This window comes from Ceratotherium simum, chromosome X, assembly GCF_057802395.1.
Source record: "Ceratotherium simum simum isolate JZ-2026a chromosome X, ASM5780239v1, whole genome shotgun sequence".
NCBI classification, from domain to species: domain Eukaryota; kingdom Metazoa; phylum Chordata; class Mammalia; order Perissodactyla; family Rhinocerotidae; genus Ceratotherium; species Ceratotherium simum.
The window spans coordinates 79,490,411-79,506,746 of record NC_141940.1 but is presented as its reverse complement, the minus strand read 5'-3'; the positions used below and the strand labels follow the sequence as shown (position 1 = coordinate 79,506,746).

At 38.2% G+C, this 16,336-nt stretch overlaps 1 protein-coding gene across 2 annotated transcripts in view; it reads right to left on the bottom strand.

Annotated features, from left to right (window-relative positions):
* Positions 1 to 16,336, bottom strand: part of MTMR8 (phosphatidylinositol-3,5-bisphosphate 3-phosphatase MTMR8) — a 195,599-nt gene that overhangs the window by 34,618 nt on the left and 144,645 nt on the right. The window contains exons 13-14 of one of the 2 annotated variants that reach the window (XM_014794916.2): positions 10,612 to 10,738; positions 1,764 to 7,984 (exon numbers count right to left, since the gene is read on the bottom strand). In XM_014794916.2, the coding sequence (XP_014650402.1) occupies positions 7,514 to 7,984; positions 10,612 to 10,738 (598 nt within the window). In that variant the 3' untranslated portion in view covers positions 1,764 to 7,513. Of the gene's footprint in view, positions 1 to 1,763; positions 7,985 to 10,611; positions 10,739 to 16,336 lie in introns of those variants that run through there. The other variant, XM_087426827.1, reaches the window with a different exon arrangement.

Here is a 16,336-nt window from a genome sequence, read left to right as displayed (position 1 = left end):
AGTTTGTTGGTAAAAAAGTTCTCCCAGACACATAAAATTATCCATCTGCATAGGTCACTTCAGGGAAGGGCATATCTTAAGTGAGAAAGGAGGTAGCTGAATTCCAATAAAGGGAAATAGGGCATAGTCCAGGAGGGCAAGATTGAAATTTATTGTAGAAAAAAAGCTGTAGCCTGGCCAAACAATAAGGTGCTGGTTGAATAAACTATAGCTCATACAGTGAAATACTATGTAGCAATTAAAAATGATGAGATCAATTTATATTTATTGAAATGGAAAGATGCTCAAACTAAGAAAGAAACTTATAAAGGAGTGTGTGGTATGATCCTATTTTTGTTCTCTATGCATGTGAGATTTATCTCTGCATAGAGAAGTTATTATACTTTCCTTTTGGTTCTCTATATTTTAAAAATCATTCTATAATGAACAAATATTTCTTAGTTAATTAAAAAAGAAAGACATAGCCTAATCTACTTGTTATGAACTGAATGTTTGTGTCCCCCCAAAATTCATATATTGAAATTCTACTCCCCAATATAATGGTAATAGGAGATGGGGCCTTTGGGAGGTGATCAGGATTAGATGAGGTCATGAAGGTAGAACCCTCATGATTGACTGGGATTAGTGCCATTTTAAGAGTCACGAGAGAAGATGTGTCTCTCTCTGCTCTCTATAATCTGAGGTTACAGAAAAAGATAGCTTCCTAGAAAGCAAGCTCTCACCAGACACCAGATCTACTGGCAGCATGATCTTGGACTTCTCAGCCTCCAGACTGAGAAATAAATGTCTGTTGTTTATAAGCCACCCAGTCTCTGGTATTTTGTTATAGTAGTCTGAATGACTAAAACAGAAATTGTATTATAACTTCATTGTATTGTAACCTGATTGTTTAAAGACAATGTGTCAGGAGTAGGAAGGGGGCTGAATGGAGTTGAGGAAAAAGGAAGCCTAAGAGTAAGAACTGGTCAGTTTAATCAGTAGCAACAGGACTGAAAGGAGGAGGAGGCTGACTAATGTATTTTGATTGCTTTTTTTATGTGACAGGCACTTTACCAGGTAGTACTTTATATGTTAGCTCAGTTAATCTGCACAACCACCCTGTGTGGTAGGTACAGTTATTAACCCATTTTTCAGAAGAGGACTCTGAGGCTCAGAGAGGGGAAGCGACTTGCCCAAGGCCATAGAGCTAGTTAGCTTACGTTAGCTAGTAAATGGTAAAGCTAGAACTAGAACCCAAGTCTCTCTATGTTCTACTCGTTGGGGGCCCTGGGCATGTGGGTTCCCAGAGAGGGAGGCTCTGCTGTGGGGCAAGGAGAGATCACTGGTCTCTTTTGCAGCCTGGAGGAAATAACTCTTGAGTTCATGAGGCTCCATGTGTGAGGATTCTTGCTGGGCAGTGGGGAGAAAGGGCCCTGGAGGAGGGGATGAAGAGCCTGATTCCCGGACAGGGCTGTCTCCCAATGTGAATGAACAAACTGTCATTCAGTCAGACAGTACACTTTTTTTGAGTTAAGTAAGTTGAAGTCAGTCTTGTCCTCACAGCTGATCAATGGCAGCTAGACCCTGTACTCCATAGTGCTGGCCAGAACCAGGCATCCTCTCTGATACCTGTCTTGTTTTATTTTAATATCAACAAGGCATACTTTAACCAACTTTATAAGGTGGTTCATCCATTAAGGCTAAGCCAGGGCACCTTTTGTTTTGTGAAGGTATGCCACCTTCCCTTTTATTTGTAGCTATTACACAGCAACCTCACACACATAAAAGATTGAAGGTTTTTTTTTTTTAATTTTAGACCAAAAAACTGTATCAACCAAACATCTTCAAATTGGAACACAACTGTAGAAGGGGGACAGTGAGCAATTTGGCATTGGACTAAACAAATGGCAGTGAACATCCTGACGGGGGTCACACACCCATACCCCAATGGTATGACAGGTTCAAGATAACACACAACAGGAAGTTTAAGGTTAACCATACACACTGTTGTACCCTGGCAAGTTCAGACTTGAGCTGCTGTGACAGCATCATTCTGTAAACCTGGGGCTAATGAAAAGTCAGGTCCTCAAAGAACCTATGCAGCTTGGATTCTGATTTATACATCAGTTGCATGATGTCCATGCAGGTATGTGGCTAACATTAACACACTACAGATAATACTGGTCATATATTTGAATCCTACTTCTAAAGCTGCCTGATCAACACATCCCAGGGAAAAGGCCAATTGCTTCACCATCACTTTGGTTTTCATCTCTGGCTTAACATACCCTAAATTCCTCATGGCACTTAGCGGACAATATCAAAGTTAGAGGTCTAGCACTAAAAGTGTTTTTTATTCTTAGATAAATTCTCTTCATTTGAATGCCCAAATGACCTGTGAGACCAGATGTTACTAAAGTTAGAGTAAACACATATACAAATAATCTTACTATAAGCTACATTCCAAAAGGACTGAACTTGTTAGCTGTTCCTAAGCCTGAGGCACTGTTAACTAGAATACCGAACATGCTCCGTTTCAGAACTAGAATATGTGCTCTGCATGCCTATTGGCATTTACAAATTATGAAACAACCCTGTCTGCAAATGTGAGTGAGGTGGAGATATTTTATATGAACCAGTGTGTCCAACTGCATGTGAGGTGGGATCAGAGACATCAGTATTTCAACAGTGATCACCTAGTGACTTTGGTGTAAATATTCTCACCTGACTGGTGAAGGGCCTAATGATGTTTCAGCTACAAAGAGGCAAAGAAGGGGTTCAGAACTCATCTGCCTTAGGGACATATTAAGGGAAGAGAATACCACCCACTATCCTTGACCTTTTAAAAGAAAAAAATCCAGGATCACATGTCCTATCAGAGAAAAGTGTTGACAAAGAAAATACACAACTCAGAGCATTCTTAATGAAAGAGTTTCTGCCAGTGTAACAGATAGCCTTAAAAGAAAATACATCAGCCACAGTACTGCCTGGAAAAGAGGACCTTTTTTGGACCTTATTGGAGCACATGAAATCTTAACTGGAATTTTGGTCATCCTGGATATGCATATGCTCCTTTGCTTAACTGGACAGGTGTATTTCTGTTTTACCTTCTCTTCCCTCCTGCCCTCCCCCTCTCAACTTCTCCACAAGTGAGATTCTATGAGGGCTGGTGTAGGGCTCTCTAAAGAGTCAGAGTACAAAGCCATGAAAATGGTTGAAAGGCAATAAAGCTTTGGAAGAGAAAGAGGCTTTTAGTTCACCCCCCAAGCTTTAGAAAACACTAGGAGGCAGAGCACCGGACTTAACATGGAAGCCTTTGGTTTCACACTGGCCAAATTCTGAACATGTTTTTGTTTAGCCCCAGCAAGACACACGGGTCTAAATTAGCTGCTTTCTAGTACACTTGCCTTTTGTGAAGACAATTCACAAATCACAGAGCATGTAACACGCTTTTACTTGCACTGACATCTAAAGGAGACATGGGCTGCCATGATTGGTGACAAAACCAAAACTTCCTATTTAAGGGGAAGGCACAGACTGTCGGTCTCACAGCCAAGGAATTGGAGAAGACATGTTCTGTATGGCTTGAAAATTACTTTTTTTTTGCCTTGGGAAAGCTTCTGTGTTGCCATCAAATGCTTTGAAAACAGAACTGCCTTTAAAAAGATAACAAACTAATAGTCCTTTACAACCCCAAATATTTTCCCTTGTCCTTTGTCTGTTGGGTGTCACCTAAGGGCCAAGCCATTTTTTCACATTATATGAGAAAAACAACCCCACAGGAAAAAATTTAAGGCTTAATCCATGTTTACTTTTTGTTTGTTTTTCAAACTATATCAAAAGTCAGTTCTACATTTGGCACTTAGAAGAAAGCAACCATATTTGGCTGGAATCCTATCTGCCTGTACTATACATAGAATTCCAGGAGCGAGAGGCCTGAGGGTGGGGAAAAGATTTGGTACAACAGATAACACTAAATCATACACATGGGGAATTAAGAGAGAAAGTGAGAACAATCTTCCTAGGTATAAACCAATCTGAAGTATAGTATACCCATTTTGAGAGAAGTATTTTTCTTAAAAGGTAATTTACATTTCCCTGTGCAACTATTTGAAAACAGTTTATAAACTGCCACTTTATAAAATGCTCTCATAGAAAGATTTCCCAGTGGTATATCAAAGGTTAACAGCATCAAGAAAAGGTGTTATGTGTTTAATAAAAACCAGTATGTAACAAAGATCTGACATAGTTATTAAACTTCTCTTTCTGCTAAATTCGGGTCAAGCTTAAATATTTACCAATTTGGTTTGAAAAGCACCTCTTAAAAAGACTTGGGTTCCTTCTGGTTGGAAGGGATCAGGGCAAGATCTTACTTTCAGTGAAGTATGAGGTGTGTCTCAGACAAAATGTGTCCATGCACATCGATAGGCAATGACAACTGACTTGGTAGTAACTGAATACAATTTCTAGGGCGACTTTCCAAAGATAACTGTGCCCAATACATGCACCATAAGCTTTACATTCTTGCCCTGTTAGTTCCAAATAGAGTTTCAGGTTTTCTTTCATATATCAAACCCTATCCCTGAATTTCTTCTTTAAAAAGTCAGACCATTAGCTGTTACTTAGGTTGGTTATTTTGTTATTTTATTTATTACCATGAGGAATCTGTCATTCTATAAAGTAAGTAAATAATTAATGAATTTTAAAAAATGTTGTGCGAACCTGAGCACGGCCACAACACAGGCATAGAGTGTGCCTCATGCTTAGAAAAGATAAGTAGTGACCCCAGGCCCATGAAACTTGTGCAGAAAAAAGGCAGAGTTCCGGTAGTGGATGAGACAGTGGCAAGGGGTTAAATGCCTTCCTATTTAAGTGGGACAGTCACATGAGAATGGAATTTCTGCTCAGGGAACTAGAAGGGTAGGTCAGTGAGGGAGGGAGTCACATTTCTTTCACAGCATAGGTGCTATATGAGGGTATGAAATGAAAGACATTAATAGATCATCTTTTCTAGTACACCTAGCAACTTTCCTTCAGGAGTCTACTCTCTATTGCTAGGCTCCTGACTATTGACAACTACTGGATTTTTAACAGTACATAAATATTTGGATTCCACTGAACTTTTTTCCTCTCTCAGAGTTTCAAATCCAACTGTGAAATGGGGAGGTGTTTGGTGTTGAGAGTAAACAGGGGATCTTCACAAGGCTTTCCTTAGGTCCATGTATATTATATACAAGCAATAATGGGACATGTTGGGGAATAAAAATAATAAAAGATAAAACAAATTGACCTCACAGATCTTTAGGCTGAAATTGATTCCATGGCCTTAGATCCTCAACAAAATAAGACAGTCTTTTTAAAAATTTTGTTTTTGCTTTTGGAAATACCAGTGTGGCTCTTTACCACTTCTCAGTTTAGAACTGTATTGAAAAGACTTTTCCACTGTTGATTAATTTTATCTTGGATCTAAGAAATAAGGTTTGGTACTATGTACTTCCCTTGTACAGGTCTGTAGAAATAAATCTGAGACCCCTGAACTAACTTTTTATAGTAGTTTTATTTGCAAAAACTACTATGTCTCACCATTTGCCTTTTTCCTTTCCCTGAAAAAACCTTAACACACTGTATCTGGAATATCATGGTAATAGACTGTAAAATTCAGATTGAGATATGGGAAAAAGCCCTGGGTATAAAGCGAGACCCAGAATAGACTCAATTGTGGCATCCTCTTTGACAACTTCCTTCACAAAACCAGGGTTAGATGAAGCCTCCAGCTCAAAACGATTTGCATAAATCCCATTTTTTTCCAGAAGTAAGAAGTCAAATGGCAACTGGCAACATCTATGATTTAGGTTGTATAAGCCAAGGACCAAATTGTGGAAAGAGAGGGATCAGAGAAGATACAATTAGGAAATCACCTTGATGCTTTAAAATTATAGAAACAAGGCAGCTATCAAGAAAAGATAAGTAGAAAAATGGCTCCTATTTACACATGAAAAAAAGACAACCCAAATGATTTAGAGTTCTTCCTCTAAAGAGGAAGGTTGTTTTGGGTTCATAGTTTAGCTAGGGGGAAGAAATAAAGGAACTATCCTGGCTCTTCTCTCCACTTCTAACACTTAAATTAAAAGGCACTTCTTTTCTTACAAAGAAAAGTAACTAATAAGGTGATCTTTTAGAGACATTTGTGTTTACAACTGGATGTGGTAGTAACAGAGATGGCTCTTTCACTAACACATCTCATTTTTGAGCTTAAACCAGGCATAGAGTATTTGGAATAGACATCTTAGGTGAGGATTCTGTTGGCAATGGAAATGTTGACAGTATATAGTACATGACCCAAACTGCCCAAAGCTCACCTCACCTCAGCATGTGGAAGCGGGTAAACCATGACTGAATATCCAATAGGAAAGTGTACAGTAAGTACACTTTCTTACAACCCTATGGGGAAAATCTAGTGTTTAAACAACAAGGAACACATATCTTCTCCTAGGAGTATTTGGACCTGCTATAAGAATGAACTTTTTCTGAAAGTGTACATTAGCATAAGGTGATAAACCCACCAGATTTTAAAAGTAGTGCCAATTGTGTCTAAAAATCCACAAACTTGATGTGATGTCTAGAGAAGCAAAACCACTGGTCTTCATAAAAAGACCTAAGAAGAGGGTTGTTTTAGGAAAACTCAGATGGGCACATAGGCCATGTGTAAGCCAGGGTCTAAAGCACTGAGATTTTCAGTTGTCTTCTGAACTGAGGTTGAGATTGCTATTAATCAATGTTATTAATTCAGACCTCACTAATTTGGAATTGATCATTTTAGAATGTAGTGGATTCAAGTTTACCTATGGGCTATCTATGAAAAAAGGAGTTGGCTGCGTATTACAAGACCTAGCTGGGGTGTGGGTTGAGGAAAGCAAGGGTTGTAACTTAAGAAAACTATTTTGTTATATGTTCTAAACCACCAAGCATGCATACTAAGAGTTAAGGATCATTTTCATTTATTTCTCAGGCAAATGTTGGGGTCTCTACTGGCAATAATGTTAGCTTACATCCTATCACTAAACATACCTGAAAGTAAAATTTTCTTTTAAACCATTCTGCAATTCAGTTATCTGCTGCACACTGTGTCTCCATCCCCTCAACAGGGTCTTAGTTCTCCACTGTGACAATATTTCCACTTTGTTCTCATGCTACAGCAATGAGGGTAGAAAAGTAGGGGAGGTTTATCATTAAAAAAAAAATGGAATAATGGAACCAGCCTAATATCTCAGCTGAAAGGCAACAGTTCTAAAGTGAAATCCCATTCTAGAACAATAACATATTCTTTGTTTTGCCTACATTCTTGGCTACTTGACATGCATATACTGGTTGCTTAACCAGTAAAGGCCCTAAATCCCCTTCCAGACTCTTAATGGGAAGAGAGGTACCCTGGCCTCACTCATTTAAACCAATTGGAAAAGCAGCATAACCTTCTTTGGAACAAGGATCATTGTGGGTGCTGCAGGCACACCTAGTAAGGAAGCAGATGAGTAGCTTACTGTTGCTTAGAGCAGCCCGCCTCCTTGGTGCAGGCCTTGGAGATGCCTGTGTCCCCAGAGATGCCCATGCACTCAGAGAAGCCCATGGCCCCAGAGATACTCATGTCTTCAGAGAAGCCCATAGCCTCAGAGATGCCTGAGTTGCCAGAGATGCTCATGGCCCCAGTGATGCCTGTGTCTCCAGAGGAGCCCACATCCCCAGAAATGTTTATGGCCCTAAGGCTACCCATGATTCCACAACAGTCACGGTGGAGGTCTGCACACTGGCTTTTTACTTGATCCATCTGAGCTCGGAGGCCTCCTTCCCTGGACAGGGTACCATTCTCCATCAAGGTATTCAGGTCTCCATCGATACCCATAAAGCTGAGAGGATTGGTCAAAGGACTTCCCAGATGCTGAGATAATAAATTCCCTAATTGAGAACAGGTACAAACTTCTTCTGGTGGCTCATCACGAGCTTTCAGTTTCTGTCACAGGAGCAAGAAATGGTTGAAAAGACTTAGAAACAGGAAAAAAAAAAAACGAGGCAAATACCACATTGACCTGCAGGGATTCTGCCTGCTGTCACTTACATGATAGCCAATGACCTTTTGTCCCCTCCTTATCTCCAAATGTCTTTTCTTCATCATTTGACTTAGTGCTTTAAAAGCCCTACCATTAAAGATCCTCAAGCATCTTGTATCTATAAAATTCCTCTTTTCTGATAAACACAATTTTATTCCTGGGAGCAGGGAGGGCAAGGGAGAAGATCACTAACATTTACTAAATACCTCTAGGTGCCAGTGTCTTTACATATAGTATTTCCTTTTATACTTATAAGAATTCTATTAGTGTAGGTATTAGGTATATTTTACAGATGAGAAAACTGAGGCTCAGAGAATTTATGTAAGTCACCCAAATTCACACATTTAGGAAGTGGTAGACCTGGGATCTGACCCTGCCTCTTCTTAATGCCAAAGCCTACGACCTGTCTACTACCTCATGCTACCTCCAATGGATATTTTCGCTTTCAAGGATAACACAATGATTCACTGATACTTTACAACAGTGATTCTTAACTTTTTGGGGATCATAGACACCTTTGAAAATCTGAAGAAAATGATGGATCTTCTTCTCAGAAAATGTATGCATGCACATGTGTGTACATGAGACAGCACACACACTGTTTTTAGGTAAAATTTCAGGAGCTTCACAGATCGCCCGATGGGCATCTGTGGACAACTATGGGTTCATGGACTTGAGTTTAGAGCTCCTACCTTAGGGTATAGGCATATCATTTTTATTTTCCTAGAAATCACAAAATCACACATCCAAAAAAACAGTGATAACCCTTGAAAGAGGAACTGTATGGGTAGGTAGCTGGGGGAGTCTTTTAAACTTTTCATTTTGTACGTTTTTGTATTCTGCACATTCTAACTTAATACCTGTATTGCCTTTTTTTAAGTGTCAGCAGGGTTATCTGGGTAATAATATTATGGGCCACTTTTGTTTTTATTCTCTGTATTAAAAAAAGAATGTTAATAATTGCCATGTATATATTTTAAAAGGAAGCCTTACTTGTTTACTTCAGAATCAGAGAGTGATCTGATTCTATGTAGAATGAATCTGATTCTTTCTCAAGAATTAGCTAAGAATAAGTGAGAGGGCTGGATCTAGAGTAGGGGACCTGCTCTGGGGAACTTGTAGAGAAGACTGCTAATACCTAAATGGAGAGGCAGGAGACCCTGGGAAAAAGTTTCCCTACTTCTCAGTTCTGCCCAGGGCTTGGTCCTCCTGGGGCTGCTTGTTTTCCCTTTTTCCTATTATTTTAAGTCATGATTCAATTTTGCCTCTTTTTCTTCTTCTTCTTTTTTTTTAATGGAACCAAGTAACTGACTGTTGCCTCCCAAGAGCACATTCAAAAGTTTGGGATCTGATGTAATCACAGTACATTTATTTTCACAATAAAAGAATATTTGTTTACTTACCTTATCTGGCCTAAAGTAGGTTCACTCCCAGTTCCTAAACAGCACACCCTTTCCAAGAATTCTTTTCTAAGAGGTACCCCTCCCCTCTCCTTAAAACACACCCTTAGGGACCCCTAGATTCCAGAAGCAGCTCAGCATTTTCCATATTTTGAAAGGAAATCCTTGTTGACTTGTTTAACCTGTAGTTAAAAACAAGTGTCTGACCTTGGTTTTGCTAGTATCATAATGCAAAATCATCACACATAGCATGACCACTCAATGAACAAAGTTTGCAATCTACATGGGAAGGAAATGAGAATTTTTTTATAAGGTTTTCTTAGTTGGAAATAAAACAATTTCATCGTTCTTATCAGTACACCGACAAGAGATTTTCACATATTGTGGTATATGGGGTAAGTATCTGGGTTCAAAATTGATTTGGCTTGAAGTAAAGAAGCCAGACTTAACGGCCTATTGAACATACATTGTACATCTGCTTTAACCATTAAAGAATGCACTCTCTTAAGATAAGAATGCATACTTCCCCTCCTACACCCTGTTGGTAATACCTGTATTAGTCCCTTTCCGGACATCAGGGTCATGTGGACTTGCTAATTTGTAACTAAATACCTCTTTGAAACTTTGAAAATGTATCCTGGTTGTGTTTAATGTATGTTCTTTGTTCTAAAAAGATAAGACTGTACTGAAAACCATGCTTCTCTGGAACGCTTTCTAAGGCCTTCCTGGGTTATAATCCTCACTGTAGCTCAAGTAAAACTCACCTTATTTCTCTTATCTATAGAATGGTTATTGGTTATTTTGCATCTACAACACCCAAGATATTATACTTATTCTCTTGATGGATAACAAATGCCAGTATGATTTCTCTGTCATTCCCTCTTGTTCCTCCTAATTCCAGCCAGATCCAAAGAAGAAACCGATCCAGTTGTTTAACTAGCTGAGTGTGATATTTACCACTTTCTATGGGAAGTAAGAATGAGTTGTGCCTCAGAGCTTTGTATACACAGGACAGCTGGAAGCCAGAGAGTACAAGCCAGCCAGGCAGCTTCTCACAAGTACGAACTCAACTCCAAGTGGGCTGGGCCTACCCAGAAGGGGCAAGAGGATCTCCTGACTTTTATCCTCACCTTTTCCAGTTTGTGCACATCTGCCTCCAGCATTGCTCTCTGCTTCTTAATTTCCAGGAGGCTCTCTATCATACTCTGTTTGGGCTGCAGCCCTTTGTCAAAGCGGTTATACATCCCACACCAGAACCTTAAATAAACAAAAAGAAAAAAATTGGGTTAGTTTAGCTGGAGGAATAGATTACTTATGTTTTCCTTGTGTGAAGAAAATATTAGCCTGGTAGGTGGGCAGATCTCAAAAGTAAGGTAATTTTGATGACATTAAAAAGACTGGGCATGCTCGTAATTGAAGAGTAAAGCTCTTATCAGAAAGACCTCTGCTGAAGGACACACTTTGGACTTGAGCAAATTTGAGCTTCTTTTTAAAAATTAAATGAATTTTTTAATTTTGAGATAATTATAGAGTCACATGCAGTTTTAACAAATAACAGGGAGTGACATCAGCAAGATGGCAAACTAGGAAGCTCCAGGCCCTTGTTCCCCATCGAAACTCTAAATAAACAATAGATGGACTGAAGTAGCTTTGTGAGAACTCTCGAAATCAGTTAAGAAGCTTCAGCAAGCAAGTGAATGCCTAACCAAGAAAAAGCTATACCCAAAATGGTAGAAATATTCATAGTGCTTTTGCTCATCATTGCCCCACCCCCTCCCCAGTACAGCTTGGTACAATTGAGAGGAAGGTGCCCAATTCACAGTTCCTCCTTTAGGATAGAAGGAAAAGAGTGGAAGTTGCTTGCAATGCTCTGTCTTGTCTACAGGCAGCCTGAGGGATTGGTTTCTGTTTCACCTGACTTGGAGCACTGATTTGAATGGTGGCATAGTTTGCATATCAGGTTGGAGGCTACTCAAAGCAGTGGCAGGTGTGAGCTGCAGGAGGTCTGCACACCCACAGGTGCCTGGGGGCAAGAGATTATGGGCAAATAAATAGAAGAGAACTTCCAAGGCTTCTAAGAAGCAGGGGTAAGACTCTAAGGGAAATTAATACATTTAAAAGCAACCAAGTATATGGGGAATGGGAATAAAAGCACATGCAAAGGCCCAGGGAAGACACATCTCCAGCAAAGATCTGAATTGACCCTGAGCCTTTAAACTGGGCTAATTAGTGAAGGCCTTCTGCTGCAAGGAACCATTCCTCAAAGACTGGGAGAGGTAGCTGGTTTTTAAATGCCCAGATTTCAACAAAAGATGATAAAGCATAAAAAGAAACAGGAAAGGATAGTCCATTCAAAGAAACAAAATAAATATCCAGAAACCAACCCTAAAAAAACACAGGCCTTTGGCTTACTTGACACAGAATTTAAAACAACTGATTTAAATATGCTCAATGAGCTCAAAGACAACACAGACAGATAAACAAAACAAGGAAAGTGACTTAGGAATAAAATGAGAATATCATCAAAAAGATAGAAATGATAAAAAAGAACCAAACAGGAATCCTGGAGTTAAAAAACAACAACAAAAAAAAATGAATTGAAAAATTTACTAGAAAGGTTTAACACAAATTTAATCAGGCAGAAGAAAGAATCAGCAACCTTGAAGACAAGTGTCTTGAAATTATTGAATCTGAGGAACAACAACAACAAAAAGAATAAAGAAAAGTGAGCAGAGCCCAAGGGACTTATGGCGTACCATTAAGTGTTCTAATATAGGTATTATGGGAGTCCCAGAAGAAGAGATAAAGTGGTGGAGAGGTTATTTGAAGAAATAATAGCCCCACCTTCCCAAATTTGAGAACAGACATACAATATAAGAAGCTCAATGATTTCTAAGTAAGATAAGTCCAAAGAGATCCACAATGAGACATGTTAAAATCCAATAACCAAAGACAGTTTGTCAAAGACAAAGAGAGAATCTTGACAATAGCAAGAGAAAAGTGACATTATGTACAAGAGAGCCACTAAAAGATTATCAGTGGATTTATCAGCAGTAACCTTGAAGGCCAGACTGCAGTGGGATGATATCTTTAAAGTGCTAAAAGAAAAATATTGTTAGTTGTGAATACTTTATCCAGCAAAATCCTTATGCTTCAAAAACGAGGGAGAAATTAAGACATTCCAAGATAAACAAAAGCTGAGGGAGTTAATTACCACTAGATCAGCCCTATGAGAAGTGCTAAATGGAGTCCTTCAAGGTGAAACAAAAGGACACTAGACAGTAACTTGAGGCTATCCAAAAATATAAAGTTCTCTGGTAAAAGTAAACCCATAGGCAAACATAAAATCCTGTACAATTGTAATTTTGAGTCTTAACTCCAATTTCAATTATTTTATAGGATTTAAAAGACAAAAGTATAAAGAATAACTATAAATCTATGTTAATGGGTACACAAAATATAATGATGAACTTTGTGAGATCAATATCATAGTGTTGGGGGGCAGGGCTGTAAAGGAGTAGAGTTTTTGCATGTAACTGTAGTTAAGATCTTGTAGTAGTTTGCAAACTACTACAAGAACATACTACAACCAAAGGTAGCCGATGAAGGGAATAATAAAGATTAGAGCAGAGTTGAACAAAATAGAGAATGGAAAAACAATAGAAAAAAATCAATGACACCAAGAAGCTTCTTTGAAAAGATCAACAAAAATAAACAAATGTTAGCTATATTAACTAAAAAAATAGAGAAGACTCAAATAACTAAAAATGGAAATAAAAGATGGGACATTATGACCAATCTTTTAGAAATAAAAAGGATTATAAGAGGATACTATGAATAATTGTATGCTAACAACATAAATAACCTATATGAAATGGATAAATTCTGAGAAACATACAAGCTACCAAGACTGAATCATGAAGAAATAGAAAATCTGAACAAATATATACCTAGTAAGGATATTGAATCAATAATCAAAAACCTCCCAACAAAGAAAAGCCCAGGACCAGTAGGCTCACTGGTGAATTCTAACACACCTTTAAAGAAGAATTAACACTAATCCTTTTCAAGCTCTTCCAAAAAATTTAAGAAGAGGAAACATTTCCTATCTCATTCTATGAGGCCAGCATTACCCTAATATCAAAGCCAGACCAAGATAATACAAGAAAACTATAGAACAATATCTCTTATAAATATTGATGCAAAATCCTCAACAAAGTACTAGCAAACAGCATTCAACAGCATAATAAAAGGATTATACACCACAACCAAGTTGAATTTACTCCTAGAGTGCAAGAATGGTTCAACATATACAAAATCAATCAATGTAATACTCCACATTAACAGAATGATGGGGAAAAAACACATGATCATCAGAAAAGGCATTTGACAAATTTCAACAACCTTTCATGATAAAAAACCCTCAACATACTAGGAATAGAAGGACAGTACCACAACATAATAAAGGTCATACATGAATGGTAAAAGACTGAAAGCATTTCCTCTAAAATCAGGAACAAGACAAGGATGCCTACTCTCACCACTTTTGTTTAAAATAGTCTACATCAAAATTAAAAACTTTTGTACATCAAAGGACACAATCAATAGACTGAAAAGGCAACCTATGGAATAGGAGAAAATATTTGCAAACCATATATCAGGTAAGGAGTTAATATCTACAATATATAAAGAACTCCTACAACTCAAAAACAACAAAACATACAAGTTGATTAAAAAATCAGCAAAGGACTTGAATAGACATTTTTCCAAAGAAGAGATACAAATGGGCAATAAGTACATGAAAAGATGGTCAACATCACTAATCATTATGGAAATGCAAATCAAAACCACAATGAGATATCACCTCATACCCAGTAGGATAGCTACTATTTGGAAAATAAAACAGAAAATAACAAGTGTTGGCAAGAATGTGGAAAAACTGGAACTCTTGTCCATCATTAGTGGGAATGTAAAATGGTACAGCCACTATGAAAAACATTGTAGCGGTTCCTCAAAAAATTAAAAATAGGGGGCCAGCCCGATGGTGTAGCGGTTAAGTTCGCGCATTCTGCTTCGGTGGACTGGGGTTCACTGGTTCAGATCCTGGGTGTGGACCTACTCACCACTCAAGCCATGCTGAGGTGGGATCCCACATAAAGAACTAGAATGACCTACAACTAGCATATGCAACTATGTACTGGGGTTTTGGGGAGAAAAAAGAAAACGGGGAAAGGGAGGAAGATTGGCAACAGATGTTAGCTCAGAGCCAATCTTCCTCAAAAAGAAAAAAAGAGCTTCTTAAAAAAATTAAAAATAGATTTATCATATGATCCATCAATTCCACTTCTCAGTATATATAAAAAGACTGGAATTAGGGCCTCAAAAATATACTTTTACACCAATGTTCATAGCAGTATTATTCATAAGAGCCAAGAGGTGGAAGTTACCCAAGTGTCCATGGACAGATGAATGGATAAACAAAATGTAGTATACACAATCAATGAAATATTATTCAGCCTTAAAAAGGAAGGAAGTTCTGACACATGCTACCACATGGATGAACCTTGAGAACATTATACTAAGTGAAATAAGCCAGATATAAAAAGACAGATAATGTATGGTTCTACTTACATGAGGTATCTAGAGTAGTCAAATTCAAAGAGACAGAAAGTAGAATGGTGGTTGTCAGGGGATTGGGTGATGGGGAAACAGAGAGTTTTTAATGAGTATAGAGTTTCAAGGTTGTAAGATGAAAAATTTCTGGAGATTGGTTGCACAACAATGCAAAGATACCACTGTTGAACTGTACACTTAAAAGTAGTTAATATGGTAAATATTATGTTATGTGTATTTTACCATAATTAAAAAAAAATAATAGAGAGCAATCCCATGAACCCTTTACCCAGTTTCCCCAATGGATAACTGTTGTACAATATCACAACCACGATAATAATATTGATACAGTAACAATTCCCTCACTATAAGGAGTACTGCTGTTGTCCTTTTGTAGCCACACCCACCTCCCTTCCCTCTCTCCCTCTATCCTGTCCTTAACCCCTCGTAATCATTAACCATTAATTTTCTCTTTTCAAGAAATTTATATAAATGGAAGCATACAGTACATAATATTTTGAGATTAGCTTTTAAAATTCAGCACAATTCTCTACAAGGTGTTGTATGTATCAACAGTTCATTCTTCTTTGTTGCTGAGTAATATTCCATGGTATAGATGTACCACAGTTTGTTTACCTGTGAACAATTTACCTGTTGAAGGACATTTGGGTTGTGTTCAGTTTTTGGCTATTATGAATAAAATTTCTATGAATGCTAGTGTACAGGTTTTTGTGTGAACAACAGTTTTCATTTTTATGGGATATATGCCCAGGAGTGCAATTGTTGGATGATATGATAGTTGCATGTTTAGGTTTTTAATAACTGAAAAACTTTTCCAGAGTGGCTGTACTATCTTACATTACTATTATATAAATGAGCCAAAGATGGCCTCTGCATATTGGCCCTATGTTGTTTACTTCTTCATAGCAGGCTGGGACCTGTTGGCTGAAAAGCCCACCAGTGCCAAACTCAAATTTTTACCCATCCAATTGTTTTAAACATAGCCCAAATAAGCAGGTTTTAGCCATTTAAAGCCTACTTGCTTTGCATACCCCGTGAAACTGCACCCAGTATCTGCTAGCCATAGATAAGATAAATCTTGGGGCAATAACTGAATAGATGCTCCAAACCACCAGACTTGTATTGAGTTCTGCTAGAGAGTGCTTCTCACTGGGACACTGCCTAAAGATTAGGTAGAAGCTTAAACTCCTGGGGGAGACAAGAGGGAGGGGAGGACCTTGT